The sequence below is a fragment of the Sesamum indicum genome, linkage group LG1 (assembly GCF_026168435.1).
Source record: "Sesamum indicum cultivar Baizhima isolate 11 linkage group LG1, ASM2616843v1, whole genome shotgun sequence".
Taxonomy (NCBI): Eukaryota; Viridiplantae; Streptophyta; class Magnoliopsida; order Lamiales; family Pedaliaceae; genus Sesamum; species Sesamum indicum.
In genome coordinates, this window is record NC_142657.1 from 18,396,245 (window position 1) to 18,419,736 (window position 23,492).

A 23,492-nucleotide genomic window follows, 5' to 3' on the forward strand; every position below is an offset into this window, starting at 1 on the left:
AAATGTTTGAATTGTTTTGGAGGGAATAGTTACAGTAGGAAATAAGTCCCCATCAATTCCCCTACGCATGAGATTTCTTATAAAAATATAAAGTCATGAATAAGAAAAAACCCATCAAAAAGTGTAGAACCGAAGCAAATATTACACAACGGTTTTCAAATATTGAAGGCTTATTTCAAGGGAAAAAAATGTGATTGAAATAACGTGAAATTCACAAAAAGGGTATTTGTAAATATTTGGATTGTGGAAATGAATTATTCTCGTTTGGTGAATGAATTACAATCATTTGTAGCATACAGACGAGTACAAGCATTAAAAATTCAATAATAAATATCACACATTTGTGAAGAATATATGTTAAAATTCGTTTTAACTTTTCATTAATTTATAAGTTATATTTTTTATACAAGTAATTATTTCACAATTTCACATAACAAAAGTTACATAATTTACCCAAAACTTCTTATCTTATATCATTTTTTTTCCTCAGAGGGAAATCTTATATGAATAATAAAAATTATATAAATACCTTATTTTAAATAATTTTAAAGAATTATGCACGGACATATAATGTGTCATAAATTATCAGTAATTATAAAGCTTACGCGATCATACTGGTTTTAAAAAATTCAAAAACTCGTATTTCACTTTTTTTTTTATATTATTTTTGTAGAGAAATTATTGCATTTAAGGAAACTAATAAGAAGCAACAGCCAAGATTTGTTAGACTTGTCTTTGAGATGATTTAAATATAGCTTTATAGAATATTCAACTCACATCATGTGCTAAGTATATAATTCAATTATTTAAATGGGATTAATTATTAGGAATGACATGTGCACTTCCCAAATTTCAATTCATGGTTGCCGTGTCCCCCCGATAATCTGGATTTTTGTTTTTTGGGACATGGTAAGTACATGTTCTTTTCATTATACTATATATAATTAAAAATGGATTAATTGATATTTTAATTATTTTGATATGTCTATTTTAATATTTTGTTGAATTTATTGATTTTTTCTTTCTTCATTGTCTTTCAATAGTTATCCATTTTTAAGAAAAAAATATTTATTTATTTTTCTCACTACTTTTTTTTTTATATATTTAATATTAATTTATTATTTTATACATACTTTATTAAATAATAAATATTTTATTTTAAATGATATTTATAAAAATTGCAATTATATTTTCTCCTTTTTTACATAACTGTTGAATTGCCAACTCTTTTCAACTTAAATTAACTTTAATTTCTTATAACTTCTTTTAATTTCTTTAATTAAAATACAAATTTTTTCAATAAAAAGAATTAGTCTTTTTATTTAATTCTGTGCACTTATTTGATTGTTCTACACGGACTAATCTTAATAAATAGAAGAATATGTTGATCCGATCAATATATTAACGTAATTAAGAATAATGAAATAAATTACAATAAACTCATATAAAATGATATAAAGAATTACATTTTTCGTGGGGCTTGAACCAACGAATCAAAGTTGGTTCATAAGATCTCAACTTTAATCAATAAGTTAAAACATCATTGGTCTAATAATATGGATTTTAACGCCTTTCATTTCCCAATAAAAAGAAATAGTTTTAAGCAATATTTGGATTGAACAATTTCAATTTGCAAAAAATGGATTTGGAATACATATTGCACATAATTACTTATTAGATGAATTTAAAATCCATCGTATTGTGATTAAATATAGTTTAAAATGGGAGCTAAAAGATTTAAATCTTTTATAGAATAAAATTATTCAAATAAATTCAGTGCATTTGTTGTTGTTATTTTAAAATATTTATTTCAAATGCACTGATCCAAACACAACATTTAATTGTACTTGGATGAAAGAATTTAGATTTATTTAAAAAATTTTAAATAACTTCATGTTAAATAAACTTGAATTTCACTATGATGGCCACCAATTATAATTCAAAATAAAAAAGGTCAAGATTTGGAATCATTTACTTCACATTCCAATAAAATTTGATAATTTTGTTATTACAGATTTAAAATTTATAAATATGAATTCAACGATTCAAACACAATACTAAATAATCAGCTAAATTTCGTATCAAAATTAAGAACATAAATTTAAGTTTTTCATATTGTTATGTCATTATTTATATTTTGAAAAAATATTTGTTGATGTTAGGTATAATATTATTAATTTTCCATTAAAGAATAGTTTAAAAGATTATATTTCATTTTTAATATTTAGAAAAGAAAATAGAAACTATAAAATATGAATGTGTTAAAAAACAAAAAAAAAAAGAAAAGAAAAGAAAAGAAAGGAGCAATAATTGTTCAGGCGGCAAATAAAATCGAAAAACACAATAAATTAAAAAGACATCTTTTTTATAATATTATTATGTGAATGTTACAGAGTTTATGGGATTAGTTGTGCTCCGGAAGAGGACTGCGCCTCCGAAAGTCCATCATCGCTTTCTCTCTCTTCCACAAAAACACACAGAGAACGCAAGAGTGAGTGTGAGAGAGAGAACATTGGTGTGAGTGAGTGGAATAGAATCAAGAATCGAATCGAGGGAGTAGGAGAAAAAGGAGGAGGGGCAGAAAAGAGACCGGACTGTTTTTAAGTTTGTGTCGTGGAGTTAGTTATATGGGGGGAGGGACATTCGTGGATGGTGTTCGTCGCTGGTTTCAACGTCGCTCCTCTTTTGTTTCTTCCAATATTAGTAATAGCAATGAGCAAAACCCGGATGCAGTTTTGAGGGAAATACAAGAACAAGAAGAGGAAGACGGGCTTAAGATTGTTGAAGACTTTGATATCTCCGGACTCAAGTTAATCAAAGTCCCTAAGCGGGTTTATTTCCCTGTTTCAACTTCCACCATGGATCCCCACAAAAAGGTTGCATTTTGATTGCCTTGCTTTTTGCTTTTTTCCTTTTCTGGGCCCTTTTCTTTCTCTTTTTTATTTGTGGGTTTTTGTTTATAATATGCATTGGTGTAGATCTGTGTGTATTTTCTTGAATTTTTTGTTTGGGGTGGTTGATCCGATGTTCTGTTCCTTTTTGGTGGTTGATTCTTGGTTTTCTGGAGGTGGTATGTGTTTGCATAATATGATCCAAGAAATTTGGAGTTTATGTATTTTGTTTATGGAAGCATTCATTTCTGTTTGAAGTGCGAGTCAGTGCTTCCAATAATTTTTAATGTGTTTCTGCTGCTGATTATTTCTGATAGTAGAAAGATCTTGCAAGTTAATTTTCTTTTATGAGCGATTTGCTAAGGAGTAGACCCAGGCGAAAGAAGGTTTCTTGGAAGGATGAGAATTAGCCAAGTTGGCAGTTCAAGTGAACTTGACTCTTACTTTTTCGTCTATTTTCACCTTTTATTCCTAAGCTGTTTAATAAATTCTTGTATTTGTTTAAGGAATGCTCAATTGTTCTAATTGAGTATAATTTTTTGCAGAGTAATTTGGAAACTGAATTCTTCACAGAGTACGGTGAAGGGAGTCGATATCAGGTTCAAGAAGTTGTAGGCAAAGGTAGTTATGGTGTTGTGGGTTCTGCAATTGACACCCATACTGGAGAGAGAGTTGCAATAAAAAAGATAAATGACGTATTCGAGCATGTTTCTGATGCCACACGTATTCTCAGAGAAATCAAACTCCTTCGGCTGCTTCGCCATCCTGATATTGTTGAAATAAAGCATATAATGCTTCCTCCTTCTCGGAGAGAATTTCGAGATATTTATGTTGTTTTTGAATTGATGGAATCTGACCTTCACCAAGTAATTAAGGCAAATGAGGACCTCTCGCCTGAGCATTATCAGTTTTTCCTATATCAGCTTCTGCGTGGCTTGAAGTATATTCACACAGGTTTGTCATGTTCTAAAGCTACATCTGAAACATTGCTTTCATTTTTACTATTTCTACCCTCAGAAAGGGAAACTCCAGTGATGTTATTGACATGTATATTTCTTTTTGTTAAGCAAATGTGTTTCACCGAGATTTAAAGCCAAAGAATATACTTGCTAATGCTGACTGTAAGTTGAAGATCTGTGATTTTGGCCTGGCACGTGTGTCATTTAATGATGCCCCATCTGCAATATTTTGGACTGTAAGTCTCACTTCTATGGAGTTTCTCTTTTTCTTTTCTTTTCTCGTCCTTTTTACTTTTTCGAAATGTTTCTATGAAGTTTTTCATACTTATTGTAATCTCTCTTTTGAAATTACTGTTTTGCCTCCTAACCTTTGGTTTTGGTTTTGGTTTTGGTTTTCATTAATTAAAGGATTATGTTGCAACTCGGTGGTATCGGGCTCCTGAGTTATGCGGTTCCTTCTTCTCTAAAGTAAGATTAAATTTCTGCTGAGGTCTCACAGCATTTTTTTTTTTCCTTCATAAAATGTTCTGTTGCTAATATGACACTTGCCCTAACAGGACTTGCACTCCTTTACGGTTTTGTTATGCTAATGGCATTGCCTCGTCAACTTGTCTATACTCTTTTCTTAACTGTGGAGAAAAGATATTGGTGAACGTTGCTTTAGGCCTTTGGAGGGGTACTAGAGGACGTTATCCATTTATTGCGCTTGCTGTCTAACTTTTTCTTAGTTTGTCATGTCTAAATTCTTCAATGTCGAATTTTTCTGACTAAGTCATGTTGATATTCAATCTTATTTTAAGGTGGTCCACTATCCACCCAAAACTTGCAATATAGTTATGTTACTTGACTTCATATGCAATTATGCACCCTGCATTTTGTTACCTTTTGTATGTATTAGTATGAGGTGTTAAAGGGGGAGGGTATGTACGGTGCTTCCTCGAAGAATTTTTTTCTGTTGCTAATTTTGTAATAGGCTTACTAGGAAAATGAGTGGAGGATCTTTATGAAATGAACATGCTTAGCTTTCAAATGACTAATTTATGGGTGGCATAATACTGTGCTTGCTAGTTCATAGCATAAAAAAACTAATTCAATCATTGTACTGTGGTCAGTAAACTTATGTTGAAGTGTACATCGACCTTGTTTTTTCATTTATTTACTCTGGAAGTAATAAGTATGATATTTGTGATGCCAAAATATTGTACTTACTTCATAAAGTCTATAATTTTCGTGTTTGCAGTATACTCCTGCTATTGATATTTGGAGCATTGGTTGTATATTTGCTGAGATGCTTACTGGGAAACCATTGTTTCCTGGCAAAAATGTTGTCCACCAGTTAGATTTGATGACAGATTTGTTGGGCACTCCTCCTCCGGAATCTATTGCAAGGGTTAGTTTATTAATCTGGTTTATTTTAGTTCGATGCAGTCTCCCCCAACTTATTGTGGTTATCCAAACTATCAATTTGCATAGATGACACCCCAACATTTCAGAAATCTTACTACACCCCCAATTCCATGTTCTGCTGAATATTCCCTGGAGATTTTGAAAAATATAATTCAAGTGTACATATCCTCCCTGACCTTAAAACAATATGCTTCCAACCACGTAAACAATTTAAAATCTTGCACTTCATCATTGAGTCCTTATTTTAGTTGAATAAAGTGCAATATTATACCAAAATTTATCATCTGCTACTTTATTACCTACTGTATACTTTCTTACATGCTATATTGGTATTTTATTTAATTCGAGTTATCTTATAATCATAAATAATGCTATCAGTTGTTTTTCTTATTTTACATATGTTAGGCAGTGAAAAATTATTTCTGTGTTCATTTATTATTGTGATAGATAAAGACTTGCATATCTATTTCCGTGGTTGCCTGCCACAGGAACTGAATACGGAAAGAGATGTAATGTTGTTTTGGTACACATAGGCAATAATAAAAGGATTTTGGTCATCATCTCTTATTTATTTCTGGATTGAACTATAACTAATTGATATTTAACTTCCTTATGCCATAAGAATGATAAAAGGAATAATTAAGAAATTAACTGTTTAACTATCTCACATACATAAATGTAAAATAACCATAAAAGTACTTTTTGATTGTAAAATAACTCCAGTTGGTTGAATATCCACATAAAGGACAAGTGGATTGGACATTATGATACTTCTGATGAAACATTCTAATTTATTAAAACCAAAATAAAGATTTGATGGTAGTGTGTAAGATTTCAATTAGTCTATGTGGCTAAAAGCACATTCCTTAAGGTCAAGGACAAAGTGCGTTTAACCTAAAGTATATGGAATATTCCACTAGAATGGTTGGAGGATCATCTACAGAAATTGATAATGTATGGGGTAAACTGCAATCTCCTATGGATTTCGTGGGTGTTTGTTTACATTTAACCCTATTTATTTACTTGTTTATTTTCAACTAGATTCTAGGTCCTATTGTCACCAAATGTTTTCTACTTTGGCTTAGTTAATAGTGATTCAAGAGGCTGCTAAAGAAAAAACTCTTACGTGTCTTGTGTTTCATTGTTCCTTGAAAACAACTGCGCATCAGTTGAGTTTTCCTTGTGGCATTCTTTTTGTAACAGCACTTTGTTCCAATTATAATCGCAGATCAGAAATGAAAAGGCGAGGAGATATCTTAGCAGTATGCGGAAGAAACAACCTGTTCCATTTGCACAGAAATTTCCCAATGTTGACCCTTTGGCACTCCGCTTACTGGAACGGCTGCTTGCATTTGATCCTAAAGATAGACCAACTGCTGAAGAAGTAATTTATTGTGGCCTATAAGTTATTTATCATATCTAATTATGATATTTGGTAAGAACATTTTTGCAATGTTATGTTTGCAGGCATTGGGTGATCCCTACTTTCGTGGGCTGGCAAATATTGGCCGTGAACCATCGACTCAACCGATATCGAAGCTTGAGTTTGAATTTGAGCGGAGAAAACTAACTAAAGATGATGTTAGAGAGCTGATTTATAGAGAGGTAGCATTCATGCTCAATATATGCTTCCTAGGTACATGGTTTATTGGAGTTATCAACTGTTTCTTATTCGTGGTACTTTTATATCAAGCAAACAGATCCTAGAGTATCACCCTCAGATGCTTCAGGAATACCTCCGTGGTGGAGAGCAGACTAGTGGCTTTATGTACCCAAGGTTAGGCCATTTATATTTGTTACAGTAGCTGCATTATTTCCTTTTGCTGGTAGTATCAAATTCCGTAAGGAATTCCTGCTTAGTATTCCCACTAATAATCTGCAACCTCTGAAATATCTCACTATCGGGAATTCTACCCTATTCATACAAAAGGAAGCATATCTGTGTTAGTATCTTGTTGCCATTTACCTCATGAGCTTTATAGTGTTTCCTTCTGATTTTCCAAAAACTGTTATAGCCCCATCCATTGTCAAATTGACCCCCTAACCCTTTCTTTTTCCTTTTGTTAAGTTGGAGATGTTCAACTTTTCTATTAAGTTGATAACACTAACCATTTCCTTTGTTTTATTCCTATATTTATTGCTAGTTTGGGACTGAAAAATTCCCTCTATTTTAATCATTTAAATATGTGATGCACTATCTTTATCTTTCATACTTTTAGTGGCGTTGATCGGTTCAAGCGACAGTTTGCCCATCTTGAAGAGCACTATGGTAAAGGTGAAAAAAGCAGTCCTCTACAACGGCAGCATGCTTCATTACCCAGGTATGTAGTTAATGCAGATAGTGGGTTTTCCTCAGGTTACATAAGTTGGTGGCTGAGCCTGCTGCACAATATTGCTGGTCGACATACTAAAGTGTTATATGATATCGTAAACACGGAAGTAGCCTTAATTAGGCACGAAAACTGGTTTTGTGATAGCAGATCATAATATCGAAATGATAAATTAAAGGGAAATCTAGTAAGATGTAAGCTTGTTGGTTGTTTTGAACATTTTCCCTGTGGGGTAAAATTATTAATCTACATTGGTGAATCTTATCTGATATGCAACTTATTCTTATGTTTCCAGTTAAGTCCTATTTATTAGATGTTTGATCATCTTCAAAAATTGCTTCCCGACTATGATGTGCATTTGGAAGCATACCGTCTTGCATTTTATTACAAATGTTGGCCTCTTGAAGATATATTTATATTTCAAAGAAGAGTATGTGGATCATACACTTTCTGAGTATATAGTTTTGTTATATGTTGCACAAAATTGGTACATACTCGTTACTCTATAGTTCAGGTCATATTTTTCTGAAGTCTTGCAGAGCAAATTTGATTCTCAACGTAAATGACACAGTATATACAGTCATACTGTTAATATCAATTTAATATACTATCAAATTACAATATTTGTTTTAATTAAAAAGCCCATATGATAATAACTTAAGGAAACATGTTATTTTTGGTGGGTCTAAATAATAACTTTAAGAGCCTGTTCCAAGTTAGAGATTCCAAAGCTTAGGTTCGTACATCACCTGGAAAGTATGAAGAAAGTCGAAGGCATGAAGTCTTGTGCCACACTCCAAGTGATTTGAATATATATGTACTATTCTTAATTGAATGTTGAAAATTACTAACATGAAGTAGTGGGAGCAGAAAGGGCAGCCTACCCAGTTTAAGACTGATATATGTGAATCTAGCTTTCAAGTTTGCATCGCATGCTATATAATTTGTTGCTGTTGCATGTAATTAGTCACATCCAGACGGATCCTTTCTGTTAATTTATGCTTGAGCTTACTACTTTTGCCTATTATACTCATTAGTATTTGGCCTTCTAATGTGCCTACAGAGAACGGGTCCCTGTGCCCAAAGATGAAGCTCCTAATGATAACGATTTTGAGAAGCGAACTTCAGCTTCTGTTGCTACGACTCTTGAGAGTCCCCCAGGAGAAGGATCACAAAATGCTAATGGAAATGCACAGAATAAGGGGAGTACTCGTAGTTTGTTAAAGAGTGCAAGTATCAGTGCTTCTAAGTGTGTGGGTGTTAAAGCAAAAAAAGATACAGAGGTAAGTTTAATTGCATTTCTTGTTCACATCCTTGTTTGTTCTTTTTTCTTGACAATACTGCCATTGTTAAGTTTGAACTAAACCAACCAGTATTAGAAAGTCGCTCAGCAATTTCTTGTATTGACTTGCTACGAAATAGATTCCATAGCTTGTAGAATGTTGAAACATGAGCCTCGTTTTCCATCGTTGTTCCAGAATGAAATCCAGAATTCGATTGGGTTTCATACTTGATTCTCTATTTTACTCAATTTTTCTTTCTTTCTTTCTTTCTTTCTTTCTTCTTTTGTTAAATTTAAAAACTCAGCATACACTGCTTCAAGAATGACGATGGCCAAAGTTCGTAAACCCGTCTCACTTTTCCGCACATTGTAAACTTTTTATTCTTGGTTTGACAGGAAGAACCCATAGACGAAGAGGCAGATGAGTTGTCTGAGAAAGTTGCCGCTCTCTATGCTTGATCTTTAAGCTCCAGTTTGACTTCACGCGGATGGTACTACATCATTTCTGCCCTTTTACGGCCCATTATATGTAGGATCTGCTGGCTTCTTACTTCGTCGGCAGACCATTGCAGCCCTATATATATATATGTAGAATTGGGATTAATTTACAGATTAGGAAGGAGAATTGTTTTCCTTGAGTTGATGGGAGTAGCAGATGTTGTACCGTAACTCGTGTCTTTGTAGCTTTTTTAAGTAAAAGCATATGTTGATTAATAGGGGGTTGTACAGAAGTGATCACTACTATCCTTGTGCATTTCAATACCATCTCTATGTACTGTGAAATCCCCTTTTCTATGACATTTTTTTGGTTGCTCTCCACTTCGTTCAATCCTCTTGTAATGTTCATTTGTGTAGCTAAGCTAAGCTATTAGAATCTTTGCACTTTTATTTTCTAAAGATGTTTTTAGAGCTTAGATTTTATTTTTTAAATCTAAACTCTTTAAGTATTTGGATAAAATAAGATTACAAACTTTGTAAATAATTAATTGTGTGAAAAAAGTTTATAATTTTCTATTATCTATAAGTAATATATATAAGAACCAGAAAAATAATTTACCCTTTGAAAAGTATATGAATTGTTAAAGAAAAAGATAAAAATATAATTGAATATGTAAACCCAAACTGAAAACTAAGAGTGATCATTTAAATTTTTTACTCAATTTAAATTACATTGTACATTATTCAGGTTGCAAGTATATATCTACAATATGATTTACTAATAATTACATTACATAAAAATACACGTGACAGTGTCTACAGTGTGATCAAATTGATTCGGACCAAATTTGTTTGGCCCAAAAAATGGGCGGTCTGATCCTCGTCTTTCCAGCAAGTCAACATAACGCCTTAATAAGATCAAGAATGGCTTCCCGCGTAACTCCACTGTCTTCTGCGGACAGCACCAAGCGTCAGGGCAAATATCAAAACCAAACGTAGCAAAATTGGTGGGGGCACTACCTGCGCCAGGGAACTTTTGTCAATAAAATTACTTTTATCTTACCTTTTTCCTGATTAAGATATGATGAGTTGAAACATTAGGCAATCACAAGGGGATGTGTCAAAAACTACATTGTGGACAAGGAAACAAGAATCTCATACTTAGCATTGTGGATAAATAAGATATTATGTGTATATTTTATGTAAGTTAGTCACAGTAACATTCGTTACAAGCGTTTCCTTCATCAGTGTCTTTCCTGTTAAAATCAAAGCAGAAACTGAGGATGGAGTTAAGACTCTTAATTCTGTTAGAGTCTGCTAGATTTCCATCATTTTGAATTTGTTAAACATGACACAAAATTTTCATTCCTTCTCTTCTCAGGAAGATGACAGCTTTGCCAAATTGAACCCGGTCGTCTCAGGCAAGAAATCAGAGTCAGCCCTTCAGTTCTTAAAAGCTTCCTCAGAAGGCAAAGGATGCATTGCTGGAAAGAAAATCTCATCACCCTTTTGTCGTTTTGCTTCGCTAATCTGTTTGTCATCACCAATAGTCTCCACAATTACATACGCCCCCCTTGAAGTGGTGAAAACGGTTAGGATCACGCAGGATTATCAGTCTCCCAGCAATGTTGGCTATGTGCTTGATTGCAGTGTGGCAGTCCTCACAAACCCGCAAGTTTTTGAAAACACGAATTGGTCTCCCAGCTGGTGTTTTCATAATTCCATATGCAACAGCTAATTTTTCACTATGACACTTGAGCATATGCTGTTTTTCCTCTTCCTCCACATCATGGAGAACCAATTTTGTGGCTGAGATATAGCCATCTCGCTTCATCCGCAAATCTAACTCTTCCAAGAAAGCATATATCCTTTCACTCTCTGCATGGGTGGAATCTCCAACTGAAAATGTGTGGATCTTGTTTTCTACTTCAACCCAGCTGTAACCTGGTACTTTACTAACACCTGTATCCCTCATTTTCAATCTCATCTTATTTACATCCACCCATCTGCCAGAAGCTGCATATAAGTTTGAAAGAAGAACATACATTCCAGCATTCCATGGTTCCAGTGCAAAGATCATTTCAGCCGCCTTTTCCCCCAATTGTGTATTTCCATGAATCCTGCTGGCACCAAGAAGAGCCCCCCATGTTGCTGCATCTGGTTCAAAGGGCATACTTCTCATTAGGTCTTGAGCATCACCTAGGAGCCCGGCTCGACCTAGAAGATCAATCATGCAAGTATAGTGCTTTGAGTTTGCCACTATGCCGTAGTCTTGGCTCATGGAATCGAAGTAATATCTGCCTCTGTCTACCAAGCCAGTATGACTACATGCAGACAGCACACCAACCTAAATTAAAGCAAGAACAATTAACAGCCAATGGATGGAGAAAGATTGCACACATAAAGGACACTGGAAATCAGTGAAAATCCCCATTATTAGCATTTTCTATAATTTATTTTTCCTTTTGTATAGGTTGTAAATTCTCATCTCATATGTACATGAAATATGACGTTCGGATATGTTCAAGGAAACGCACAAGTAAATTACGATCTTCTCTTTTATTTTCAACACATTAAAATAATTATATCTTCGAGGATATTTTCTCATTTTCTTTCTTTGTTCGACTTTATTTATTATTTACTTTTTCAAGGAATCTGGTGTGGGAAAGTGGGATAAAGTTATCAACTTAAATTTGAGGATGTAGTAAGAACAACATAATTTTTTATAGAATGTCTGGTAATGTTAAGCCAAGTTTGACTTCAGCTACCTTGAAACTTCAAGTTTATTAAGGACAGAAAAACAAGGAGACCCGAGGAACGAAAGATCTGAAGTAAAGATTGTTTTCCAACTTCTACGCGAGTCACATAGTGCCAACTAAAATATTGAAGACACTAGCATACAAGTAATTTTTGGTACTCATAGGTAAGCTTGCAAACACTCATAAACCAGTTGTATTATTAGTACCCATGCATTAAGCACAAATCAAAATACCTTCAGGCCAATCTTCGGCAGAAACAAAGAAAATTGTTAAGTCAGAAGTAAAATATACCATGGTAACTTCATCCGGTTGAATACTTGCTTGCTTCATTAATTCAAAATGTTTGAGAGCTTCTTCGCCAAAACCGTGTCTTGCATAACCAATAATGATTGTGTTCCACGAGACTACATCCTTATCCTCAATTCTCTGGAACACTTCGTATGCCTCGTTGATGCTTCCACACCTACAATACATGGCAAGAAGAGCATTGCCCACATAGCAGCCAAACTCATATCCTGCTTTAATAACATGTCCGTGTATTTGCTTGCCAAGCTCAAAAGCAGCGATATCAGCACATGTACTTAAAACACAAGTAAAGGCAGACCTGTTTAACCTCTCCCCATCCCTCTTCATCTCAATAAACATTCGTAGTGCCTCTTCACTTTCACCAGTCTGAGCATAGCCAGCTATAATTGATGCCCATGAGATACAATCCCGATGTGGCATCCTATTGAATAAACTTCTAGCACGAGCAATATCTCCATTATGAGCATAACCAGTAATCATTGTGTTCCAGGAACTAACATTTCTACAAGGCATTGCTTCAAACAACTCTCCAGCCAATTCCATGTTCTTGCTTTGCACATACCCTGCAATCATTGCATTCCAAGAAACAACGTTTTTCTCTGGCATCTTATCAAAAATTCTCCTGGCCTCATGTAACTGCCCATTCTGTATGTAACCTGACACCAAGGCCGTCCATGTAAAGACATCCTGAATTGGGGATTCCTGGAACAACTTCCTTGCTTCGTCCATCTTCCCATTTTGAGCATAACATGTAATGATTGTATTCCAAGATACAGCATCCCTAACAGGCATACGGTCAAAAATCTGCCTTGCCTCGACCAACCTCTTCTTCTTTAAGTACCCACCCATCAAACAATTCCAAGAAACCACCGCCCAGTGCTCTTTACTCTCAAACAATCTCCTTGCCTCCTCAATTTTCCCATTTTGCACATAAGCGGCTAGAATCCCATTCCAGGTTATCTCATTCTTCTCCGGCATCTCATCAAAAACTCTCCTGGCCTCATCCAGGAACCCATTCTGCGCATACCCAGACAATATCGCGTTCCACGAAACAACATCCTTCACAGGCATTTCATCGAACAAACGCTTGGCAGCTCCAAGATTCTTGTTCTTTATATGCCCACTGATCATTATATTCCAACTGACCAAGTCCTTCAGCGGCATTTCGTCAAAAAGATGATGGGCCTGCTGAAAGTCGCCATTCAAAATATAACCAGATATCATAGTGTTGTAGGACACTGAAGTTTTACGAGGCATGGAGTTGAACAAACGCAATGCCGAGTCGCATTGGCCATGGCGCATGTGATCAGTGATGGCGATGTTGCACTTCACAATGTCTGAGTCGGTAAATTTGTTGCTTCTAAGCTTTGGCAGTGACTTATTGGTGGGTGGTTTGAAGAATTCGCCAGCATTCTGGCGCGGAGGTGTCTGAGCATCGGTTCTTGTTCGGTTTCGCAATGAGCGGAAGGTGGTCGTGTGTAGCCTTTTGAAACTCATCAGATTTTCAGCTCATGACGAATGAACTTGTGATATTACAAAACTCATCAATGCCACTATTATTTTCACAAAATCTTGTTTTTAATCTTTTTTTCTTCTTTCTTTCTTTTATATGTATTCTTAAAAAATGTTAAATTTATTTATCGCTTCTCTTTCCGGTTGGATTATTTCAAATCTATTGTATTTTTTTATTTCAATTAACATATATACATAACTCCCTGAAAAATTATATTCTAATTCAAAACATGCCAAATCTTTATACCTACTTATATATGGTTCGTAGCTAGCCAACCAAAATATTTCCCAAAATAAACTTGATTTTGAAATCACGTATTCACTAATAGAAAAATAAAATTGTCCATCAACAATGTTTGAAATGATTTTACAGTTCAAGCGTGTTATTTTTTTTTTTTTTTGTTTTATTGGGTTTTGACCCAACCTAATAATATCACCATTTAGTTCATATCTAAATTGTATCATACTTCACACATATTAATTTGATTGACTTTACGTGGTCTAATACTATAAATATCCAGTCACATTCTATCTCCGATTTATAGGTCCAATTAACGATTGCATTTGTTACACTTTTATTATTATCGAAACCATGAAAGGGTTATAATTGCAGCCTATTCAATCTTCTTTTGTTTTTGATGCGTCGGTGCAAGTCTTGAGAATTATCAATAAGTCTTGAGATTGAATATTGAAAGAAAAAATAATTTTGATCAAGACAACTCATTCCCAACCTACGATCAAAACAATAACCCATAATAAAATAATTGCAAAAAAATGATGCAAAACATCCCACCCCCTACCCTACCCCCACCCCACCCACACCCCCACCCCCGGGAGGGATATATATGGGACCTAATTTGGTACAAGGGGTTGGAGAGAGAGGCATCATCATACAAGTTAAGTTCCTCAACAGTGATAAAATGGTGAGCTTATTTTACCAACTTCTGCTAATAGCAATGACAGCATTTGCATTGCCACTGCTCTCTTCTTCATCATCCAATACAAAGCATTTTCACTTCAATGTAAGCTACCTACCTCTACATACGTACATATATATATACAGAAACCTTGTATATATCTCTCTCTCACTTCAAACACAGACACACACAGGGATGTGTGTGTGTGTGTGTGTGTGTGTGTGTTCATACAATGAAAACGTTAATTACATGTGATCGGGATGGGGCAGCTGTAATAAAATGAATTGTATTGCAGGTGGAGTGGAAGAGTGTAACACGACTTTGCCACAGAAAGGCAGTTCTGACAGTGAATGGGGAGTATCCAGGGCCAACCATTGCTGTCCATGAAGGTGATCATGTCCGAGTTCTCGTCACCAACAGAGTCGCCACAAACACTACCATCCATTGGTCAGTATATATATATAATATCTATATGGATAAAATGCAATATAACTCATGTGTTAATAAAAAAAAAGCAAAAAAAACGTCTATGAAAAAAAAAAAGTAGCAAATTATCCTTCCGTATTTTAAAAAATGGAGCAAAAAACCCCTCACATGAATTAGTGTCGGCGATCGAAGATGGGAGTATCGACGGTCGGCGAAAGAAGAAGAAGAAGGAGGTATATAATGTATATGTATATATATATATATATTATTTTTATTAATAATATATTTAATATATAAAATAATATTTTATTGAGCAAAATCTTTCTCCAAATGTAAAGCAACATGTAGGGGGATTTTTGCTCCATTTATAAAAAAATAGGAAGTGAATTGCTATTTTTTTTTACAGGAGATACTTGTATATTTATGTTAACACAAGGGGTAAATTGCAATTTTTTTCTATATTATATGTATTAGTAATTAATACAAATTAAGTCCCCTATCCCATTTTTAACTAAAGCCCTTCATTTTAAGTAGTTATAAGATCATACTCGATGCGTATGTATAATTTCTTTTTTACTAACATAGTAAAATAAAATAATCGATCAAAACTGATATTTTTCTTAAATGAATAGTGTCAATACCTGGTCCAAAAGAAATCTTCCCGTGTGATTATCTAATTACGATGTAACTTAAATTTTTAAAATCGTACATTTATCGTGTGATTTGGGTTAAAAGTATATTAATTAAGTTTATTTAAAAAATATTTTTTAGTACCTTTTATAAAATAAATTAGGGGAATCAATATAAATTATTGGTAATGATAATTTTATAATTAATATGAAAAGTTAAAGAAGATTATTAGAATCTTAATAAAAAGTTAGAAATTCCGTACTCCTTTTTTCCATTTTCTTATAGAAGTTTATGAATCCCAAAATTTTATTTGAAGTAATTTAGTTTTTAATTTTAAAAAAATATCTAATATTCAAAATATTTAATAAAATTTAAATAATTTATAAAATATTATAAAAAAAAATATAAATTTATCCAAACATCTTGAAAGCATTGGCTAGGAAAAGATACAACACATAAAGAGAGACTTCCTTTGCATTCCCAACAAAATTATTGATAGTTATTAAAATCAATTCACGAAAAGTTGATTGGCTTTTTCCCGTATCATCATCATTAGTGTTCACTAAATACATTTTTGATCCATCACACCCCAAACATAACATTTATGTCAATAAATTCTAGAAACCATAAAAAAATATTCATGCTTATATATATATATATATATATATATATATGGTTCCACAATGCATGGAAATAATAATAATTTAAAGGGAAACTAAATATAATTTATTCAGTATTAATAAAACCAAAAACGAATTAATTAATAATAATTACAAGAAGCAATGACAAAATATCAATTCCTTAATAATAATAACAAATCAATAACTAATTAATTTCATATTTTTCTATGATATATAAAATATTTTGAGCATTGCTTCACGATTTATTATTTTTTTTAAAAGAAAAGAACATATTGTCCGTACTAATGGATCACAATATATATATATAGAACATTTATTCTCTAAGTATTAATTAAAACTTAATTGAGACAAGGGTTTGTCCTATGTCTTGGACTCACCATTTTTTTTTGTCAAAAAATGGCTAATGAAAACCAAAAACGCGGTACCTCACTTTTTTACTGGATTGTGTATGATATCGAATCTGAATATATTATTATTTAAGTTTGTTTGAATTATTATTGAGTTTGATAATTGTGTTAATGAATTTAGTTTGATTATTATTTTAATTGAATTTAAATGATTTTTAATTGAATCAAGCATGAGCCAATCGAGCTCGAGTCATTTGATATCTTTACAGTTCGAGCTCGAGGTGAGCTTAAAAACTTATGGAACAAATTTTTTTATTCAAGTTTGAATTGTTGATGTTAACAAATAGAATTGAAATAAATTTTTTAATTAATTTTAATCGAGTATCGAATATATAATTTGATTTAATTTGTAGCCTAATTTATGAGACATAATAATAATGATATTGTGGGGGCCCGGGTGAGGGTGCAGGCATGGGGTGAGGCAGGAAAGAACAGGTTGGGCGGATGGACCCGCATACATAACCCAATGCCCAATTGGAGCAGGCAAGACCTACACCTACAACTTCAGTGTTGCGAATCAGAGGGGTACTCTTTGGTGGCATGCTCATTTCTCTTGGCAACGTGCTTCTGTCTATGGCGCTTTCATCATTTACCCTCGCACGCCTTTTCCATTCTCAGCCCCACTTCAAGCTCATATTCCCCTCATCTTTGGTAATATTTAATATTTGTTTCCTTCATCTCTCCTTTGCTTTTCACTTAATTTCATCGTCATGTGTGTTTAGTAAATAATGTTTGAAAAAATGTAAAAGAAAATTGAGGGTCGGTGAAGTGAATAATCCATAGAATATATTAATTCATTAAAATAGTTTAGAAAATTCTAAAAATAATATATAATTATAATTTATAGTTCAAAAAGGCATTTCAATCGATTTACCACAGAAATTGAATATAACCTAATCAAGGTTAACGAAATAGTATCGTTGTTATACGAACATTAAAATTAGGAGATATATGGAATTTTTTGGATTGATTAAGGAATGGTGGTCGTAATTTACCATATTTTTTATGAATTTTGTAAGTTTCTCAAAAAAGCATTATATTTTTTAGAAAACCAATTAGTTAAAAATGTTGAGTACATATTTTCAGGAGAATGGTGGAATGGAGATGTTGAAGTAGTAGAAAAGGAAATGATGTTGCATGGTGGTGGACCTAACACTTCAGATGCTTATACCATTAATGGCTTACCAGGCCCCTTATACCCTTGTTCCACCAAAGGTAAAAATCTCATCACATTTCCTCCCAGTATTTGGTTGTAAGTATTTTCTATTTCACAACTTATTGCATCTGCCATTTCAATTACTATATATATATATATATATATATATATCTTTTTGTATCATAAATACTTTTATCCAATTAATATATACATGCCACGTGTACTGCAGATACTTTCATCCAAACCGTCGAACCGGGCAAAACCTACCTGCTACGGCTCATCAACGCAGCCTTAAACGATGAACTCTTCTTCGCCGTAGCAAACCACAGTTTAACCGTGGTCGAAATAGATGCTGCTTACACCAAGCCCTTCACGTCACCAGCCATCATGATTGCCCCCGGACAGACCACCACCGTCTTGCTAACTGCTGATCAGGCCCCTGTCCCTGGTGATGATTCCAAATCCATGTTTGTTATGGCAGCCAGGCCTTATCTAACTTCAGTTTTCCCGTTCAACAATTCCACCACAGTTGGCTTCTTCAAGTACCAAACAAGCACCGAAATCCAAGAAAATAGTGCGATACCACCACCTTTCATTTTGCCTAATAATCTCCCTGCATTAGGAGACACCCCATTCGCCACTCAGTTCTTGGGCAGTCTCAGGAGCCTTGCCTCCGACGACTACCCTTGCAACGTGCCTAAGACGATCGACAAACGGATTGTGACAACGGTTAGTCTAAACCTTCAAGACTGCCCTCTCAATCAGACTTGTAAAGGGTACCTAAACAAGAGATTCTACGCTTCAATGAACAACCAATCGTTCGTTCGCCCTTCTACGTCGATACTTGAGTCCCATTACCGCAATCTCAGCACTGGATTTTCCACAGACTTCCCCGACAATCCACCCTATGTTTTCAACTACACCGGCGTCAACCCGGTGACAGAAAACATGAGCGCCGAGTTTGGCACCAAACTGTTCCGAGTTCCGTTCGGCACGAAACTTGAGATTGTGCTACAAGATACCAACTTCTTGAACCCCGAAAACCATCCAGTCCATGTGCATGGACACAATTTCTTCATTGTGGGAAGAGGGTTTGGCAACTTTGACGTGGAAAAGGATCCAAAGGGCTACAATTTGGTTGATCCGCCGGAGAGAAACACGGTGGCGGTTCCGATGGGGGGATGGGCGGCTATACGGCTGATTGCGGATAATCCCGGCGTGTGGTTCGTGCATTGCCATCTTGAGGAACATACCTCGTGGGGTTTGGCTTTGGGATTCATTGTGGAAAATGGGAAGGAGCCATCACAGTGGCTGCTGCCTCCTCCAAGTGATCTACCTCCTTGTTGAGATTTTTGATATACTTACTTAGCCGTACTTTGCAAATCACATTTGTTGACTTTAGTTTTGAATTTTTGATAGATTCATTTGTGAGATTTTCTCATTTGATTTGTAATTTGTAATTTCTGTAGTGATAGTCCTTTGGGCGAGATCATCTACATTTGCTTTTTTCTTAATTTATTTATTTTTTAATCTGAAAAGTAAGCAAAAAATTATAATTTTGATCTTGTATTTGTAGGAGGTCACATTTAATTATGTTGGAATTCAATTTCACAATTAATCCTACAATTTTTGTTTTAAAACAAAAATGGGCATTATAAAATCCCCCAAGTGAGTCCAAATTCCTGTCAAATTACAATTTTCGGCAATTTTGTGTCAATTCTTTTTAAATTGCGTCTATTAATTGCCAGATTCAATTCTAATTGAACTAAAATTGTCGTTACTTTTATAATTATGAGATTGAAATTGCAATTTTTCCAAACTAAAAACTATTCAAAAGATAGAATGATGGATAGAATAATGGATGTGAGATGTCCTCCTATTTATACTACGAATCTAGACATAAAAGATGGTTAGGTACATAATTGGCTCTAAAAGGTTACAAATCATTCCTTTGCATCAGCCAAATATCCCAAAGGATTCTTTCTAAAATTATAGAGCAAATCATAGAGTAAGCATCCTACGAATCTAGACATAAAAGATGGTTAGGTACATAATTGACTCTAAAAAGTAACAAATCATTCATTTGCATCAGCCAAATTTCCCAAAGGATTCTTTCTAGGATTCTTTCTAAAATCATAGAGCAAATCATGGAGCAGGATTCTTTCTAAAATCATAGAGCAAATCATAGAGCAGGATTCTTTCTAAAATCATAGAGCAAGCATCCTACGAATCTAGATATAAAAGATGGTTAGGTACATAATTGGCTCTAAAAAGGTACAAATCATTCCTTTGCATCAGCCAAATATCCCAAAGGATTCTTTCTAAAATCATAGAGCAATCATTTATTTGTCTTCTTCACAATTTATTTATTTATTTATTTTTTGCAATTTTTATAATTTTTAATTGATTTTAGTCAATAATTTGATACAATTTATTTATTTTTAGAAATTTTAGCAATAATTCATATATTTTAGAAGAAAATACAATATAACAACTTTTAGTATGGGTGTTCACAGTTTGATTAAATCGGCTAAATCGAACCAAATTGAAAATTCAGTTCGAATCAAAAATCGCACCGAAAAATTTGATTCGATTTTCGATTATTTTTTAAATTGATTTTTGGTTCAATTTTTTCCATCACCTTTGAGTGAGTGAACCGAATTGAATCGAAAATCGATTTATATATATTTTATTCTATTAATTATGTTATATTAAAATATATTATTATATATTATTTATTATTGTTTCTTTTCTTTTCATTTGAAATTTTTAATTGTATTTGTAAATATTTTTTTCAGTATATATTTTATTTTTTAAATTTTAGTATTTAGGTAGATGTATTTTTGAATAAAATTTAGAAAAAAATACTAAGATTATTTATAATATATATTTAAAAAATATTAAAAAAGCTGAAAAAAACCGAACCGGTTAACGATCTTGAACACCGCTGACTTTTAGTATTTATTTGGGAGGGAAAAAGTTATTCGACAGAACTGAGCAGTCTCTTGCTGGGTTCTTCTGCTTCTCCCCCTGTCCAACTTCATCCCCCCTTTTTCTGTCGCTCAATCGCACGAATCGAAGTACAAAGCTCTCTCCACTAATCCACTCCTCCCACTTCTCCCCTGAAAATGAGGCCCCAGAGGCTGAGTGTCAGTGCAGATGGAGAAGACGAAGAAGATAAGCAACAAACTCTTAACGAGGCAGACGAAGAGACCGATTCTGATCCAGACTCCAAAAGCGAAGAAGGGGATTGCACAGCAGCGGTGCCCCCGAAGAAGCCCAAGTTGAATCTGCCGCGTGAAGAAGAAGTACCCATACCTCGAAAAGACGAGTCGAAATGCTTTTCCCCATCTGCGTCCAATTTCATTATCGCGCCTGCCGCAAAACCCAGCGAGAAGAACACCCCTTTCTCTAAAATATTCTCCGAAGAGGATGAAATTTCTCTGCTTAAAGGCCTCGCCATTTTCTGGGCTGACGGGAGGAACAACAAGTGGACCGAGTTTTACAACTTCATCAAGGACAGTCTTCCGCATCAGTTTACGAGAACTCAGGTGTCTGAGAAGATTCGTAGGCTCAAGGGGAAGTTTAAAAACAATTTTGAAAGAGCTCGCGCCAATGGGGGCTGCCTTGATTTCTCAGATGCCCATGAGTCCGCTGTGTTTGAGGTGTCGAAGACACTGTGGGGAGAAGATGAAAACGAAGCTGGGGATAAACATGCTGAAAAAGAAAAGGAGACACCACAAAGGGGAGACAGAAGCAGATCCCAAAAGAAGAGAAAAAGGGCTGGGAAAGAGCATGATGCAGAAAAAGAGATAGTGAAGAACCAAAAACAAGTGGGGAAGATTGGCAAAGAGGAGTTTGCTTCTGCGTACCCATTCTTGTCATCGTCTTTGGATGAAGATGGATATTTCAACATCATCAAGGAGAAAATTCTATTCATTGGCAGAGAGAAGGCACAAGAGCTGGAAGAGAAGTGTAGGGATGTGAAAGCTGCAGAGCTTAGACTGGAGCGTAAAAGGATTGACTTGATTAGGAGGGACTTACACAATCTACTCTGAAGCAAATGAAGGATTTAAGAGATTTTTGGCTTTTGAACAGGTATAACATAAGGTTGTTGTCCATGGAAGTGTTATTTTCTAGTTGTTTCTAAATGTTGATTTCAGTTATATATGCTGTTTTATTGAGTTGATGTTGGTTTTTGGAAAATTGGATTTCTGTTTCATACTGTACGTTTCCATTTTCTGTTGCATTTAGATCTTATGATCCTTCTTGCCTTGGAAACTTAAACGTTTCTGAAATATTAGGTGTACTTGCCTGTTTTCAAAGTTGTGTTTTCTGGTCATAGCTAATGAAAGAGAATCAAGTTGGCCGCTTCTCATTTTCCCCATGGCTAAAAGCATTAATAGATAAGATCTATCTAGAGCTAGTTGAAACAAGCTGATAACGAGCAGAACTCAGGAGAAGTCTATTATGGTGTATACATTCATATTCCTTGCATTAATAATGTTTTTATAAAATGCATTATTCCCATTCTACTCATGAATATGGTATTGGAAGTAGGTAGTCTTCAATGATTAATCTTGCGGTAATTGCATGGCAAAAATCCTTGCTTTCCCTTCTTGCTGCTGCTGGTCCAAAGAGAAAATGAAGATAAATATTATAAGTGAATAATGAAAAATAAAAAGGTAAGAAATGAAATATTTACATCCCAGAACCATGGTAGTCTCGACATCTATTATATGTATAACAAGAAAAAAAGAAAAAAAGAGACATGTTTAAGGATGGTACACTTGAGTGAAGGAATGTAATATTCTCGAGTGCAACAATTGAATTGATCCTAGTTGTATGGAGGAATCAACTGCGGGCAAGTTCTTGAGCATTTGCACCATGCTGTATGTGTTAAGCGAAAAAATTGTAATTTTAGTTCTATAAATATGACGGGTGTCAATTTTTAATCTTTTTAATCCTACGAGGATGAAAATGGTTGGAATTTGTTAAAATAGCAGAAAAAATATACCCAATGAAATTAATGACATGCATGTCATGTGCACCTTTTTATGTTTTGGGCACATTTTTTCAATTAAAATTATGAAAATAAGTTTGTACATAATTCACTAGAAAACAAAATTATTATTAGCTACAATATTAGTGGATATAGTTAAATAAAATCGATGAAAAAAACTAGCTTTTCGACTATAAAAAAAATTATTTGTCACGGCTATTTGTTATTAATCATAACAATTAACTGTAATTAAATAAATAAAATAAAATTAAATTTAAGAATATTAACGACACAAAGAAAAATTAGTGTGCGTGGAATTCTTATATTAGTATGAATAGATAATTCATATAGATGAAAAGAAAAATTTGAGTGAACCGTCAAAATACATTTTTTAGTTAATTATGGGTTAGGCCGTGAAATGTAAAATAA

The 23,492-nt window shown here is 34.0% G+C and overlaps 4 protein-coding genes across 4 annotated transcripts; 3 read left to right on the forward strand and 1 right to left on the reverse strand.

Moving 5' to 3' along the window:
- Positions 1-2,384: 2,384 nt before the first annotated feature.
- Positions 2,385-9,698, forward strand: LOC105166655 (mitogen-activated protein kinase 9). Its single transcript, XM_011086097.3, has 11 exons — positions 2,385-2,876; positions 3,437-3,845; positions 3,959-4,086; positions 4,259-4,318; positions 5,091-5,240; positions 6,486-6,641; positions 6,725-6,862; positions 6,958-7,034; positions 7,477-7,578; positions 8,651-8,870; positions 9,266-9,698. Exons 1-11 carry the CDS (start codon positions 2,628-2,630, stop codon positions 9,326-9,328), a joined length of 1,752 nt encoding a protein of 583 aa, XP_011084399.1. The 5' UTR covers positions 2,385-2,627; the 3' UTR covers positions 9,329-9,698.
- Positions 9,699-10,447: 749 nt separating this feature from the next.
- Positions 10,448-13,970, reverse strand: LOC105166663 (Tetratricopeptide repeat (TPR)-like superfamily protein). The gene is made up of 2 exons (XM_011086107.3): positions 12,358-13,970; positions 10,448-11,654 (listed from the first exon to the last, which is right to left on the reverse strand). The coding sequence occupies exons 1-2, from the start codon at positions 13,867-13,869 to the stop codon at positions 10,848-10,850; spliced, it is 2,319 nt and encodes a 772-aa protein (XP_011084409.1). The 5' UTR covers positions 13,870-13,970; the 3' UTR covers positions 10,448-10,847.
- A 791-nt stretch (positions 13,971-14,761) lies between these two features.
- LOC105167055 (laccase-1-like) lies at positions 14,762-19,557 on the forward strand. Its single transcript, XM_011086615.3, has 5 exons — positions 14,762-14,906; positions 15,097-15,248; positions 17,315-17,556; positions 17,992-18,120; positions 18,291-19,557. Exons 1-5 carry the CDS (start codon positions 14,805-14,807, stop codon positions 19,406-19,408), a joined length of 1,743 nt encoding a protein of 580 aa, XP_011084917.2. The 5' UTR covers positions 14,762-14,804; the 3' UTR covers positions 19,409-19,557.
- A 1,492-nt stretch (positions 19,558-21,049) lies between these two features.
- On the forward strand, positions 21,050-22,370 carry LOC105167063 (uncharacterized). The gene has a single exon (XM_011086627.2). The coding sequence runs from the start codon at positions 21,190-21,192 to the stop codon at positions 22,117-22,119; it is 930 nt and encodes a 309-aa protein (XP_011084929.2). The 5' UTR covers positions 21,050-21,189; the 3' UTR covers positions 22,120-22,370.
- The last annotated feature ends 1,122 nt before the right edge of the window (positions 22,371-23,492 follow it).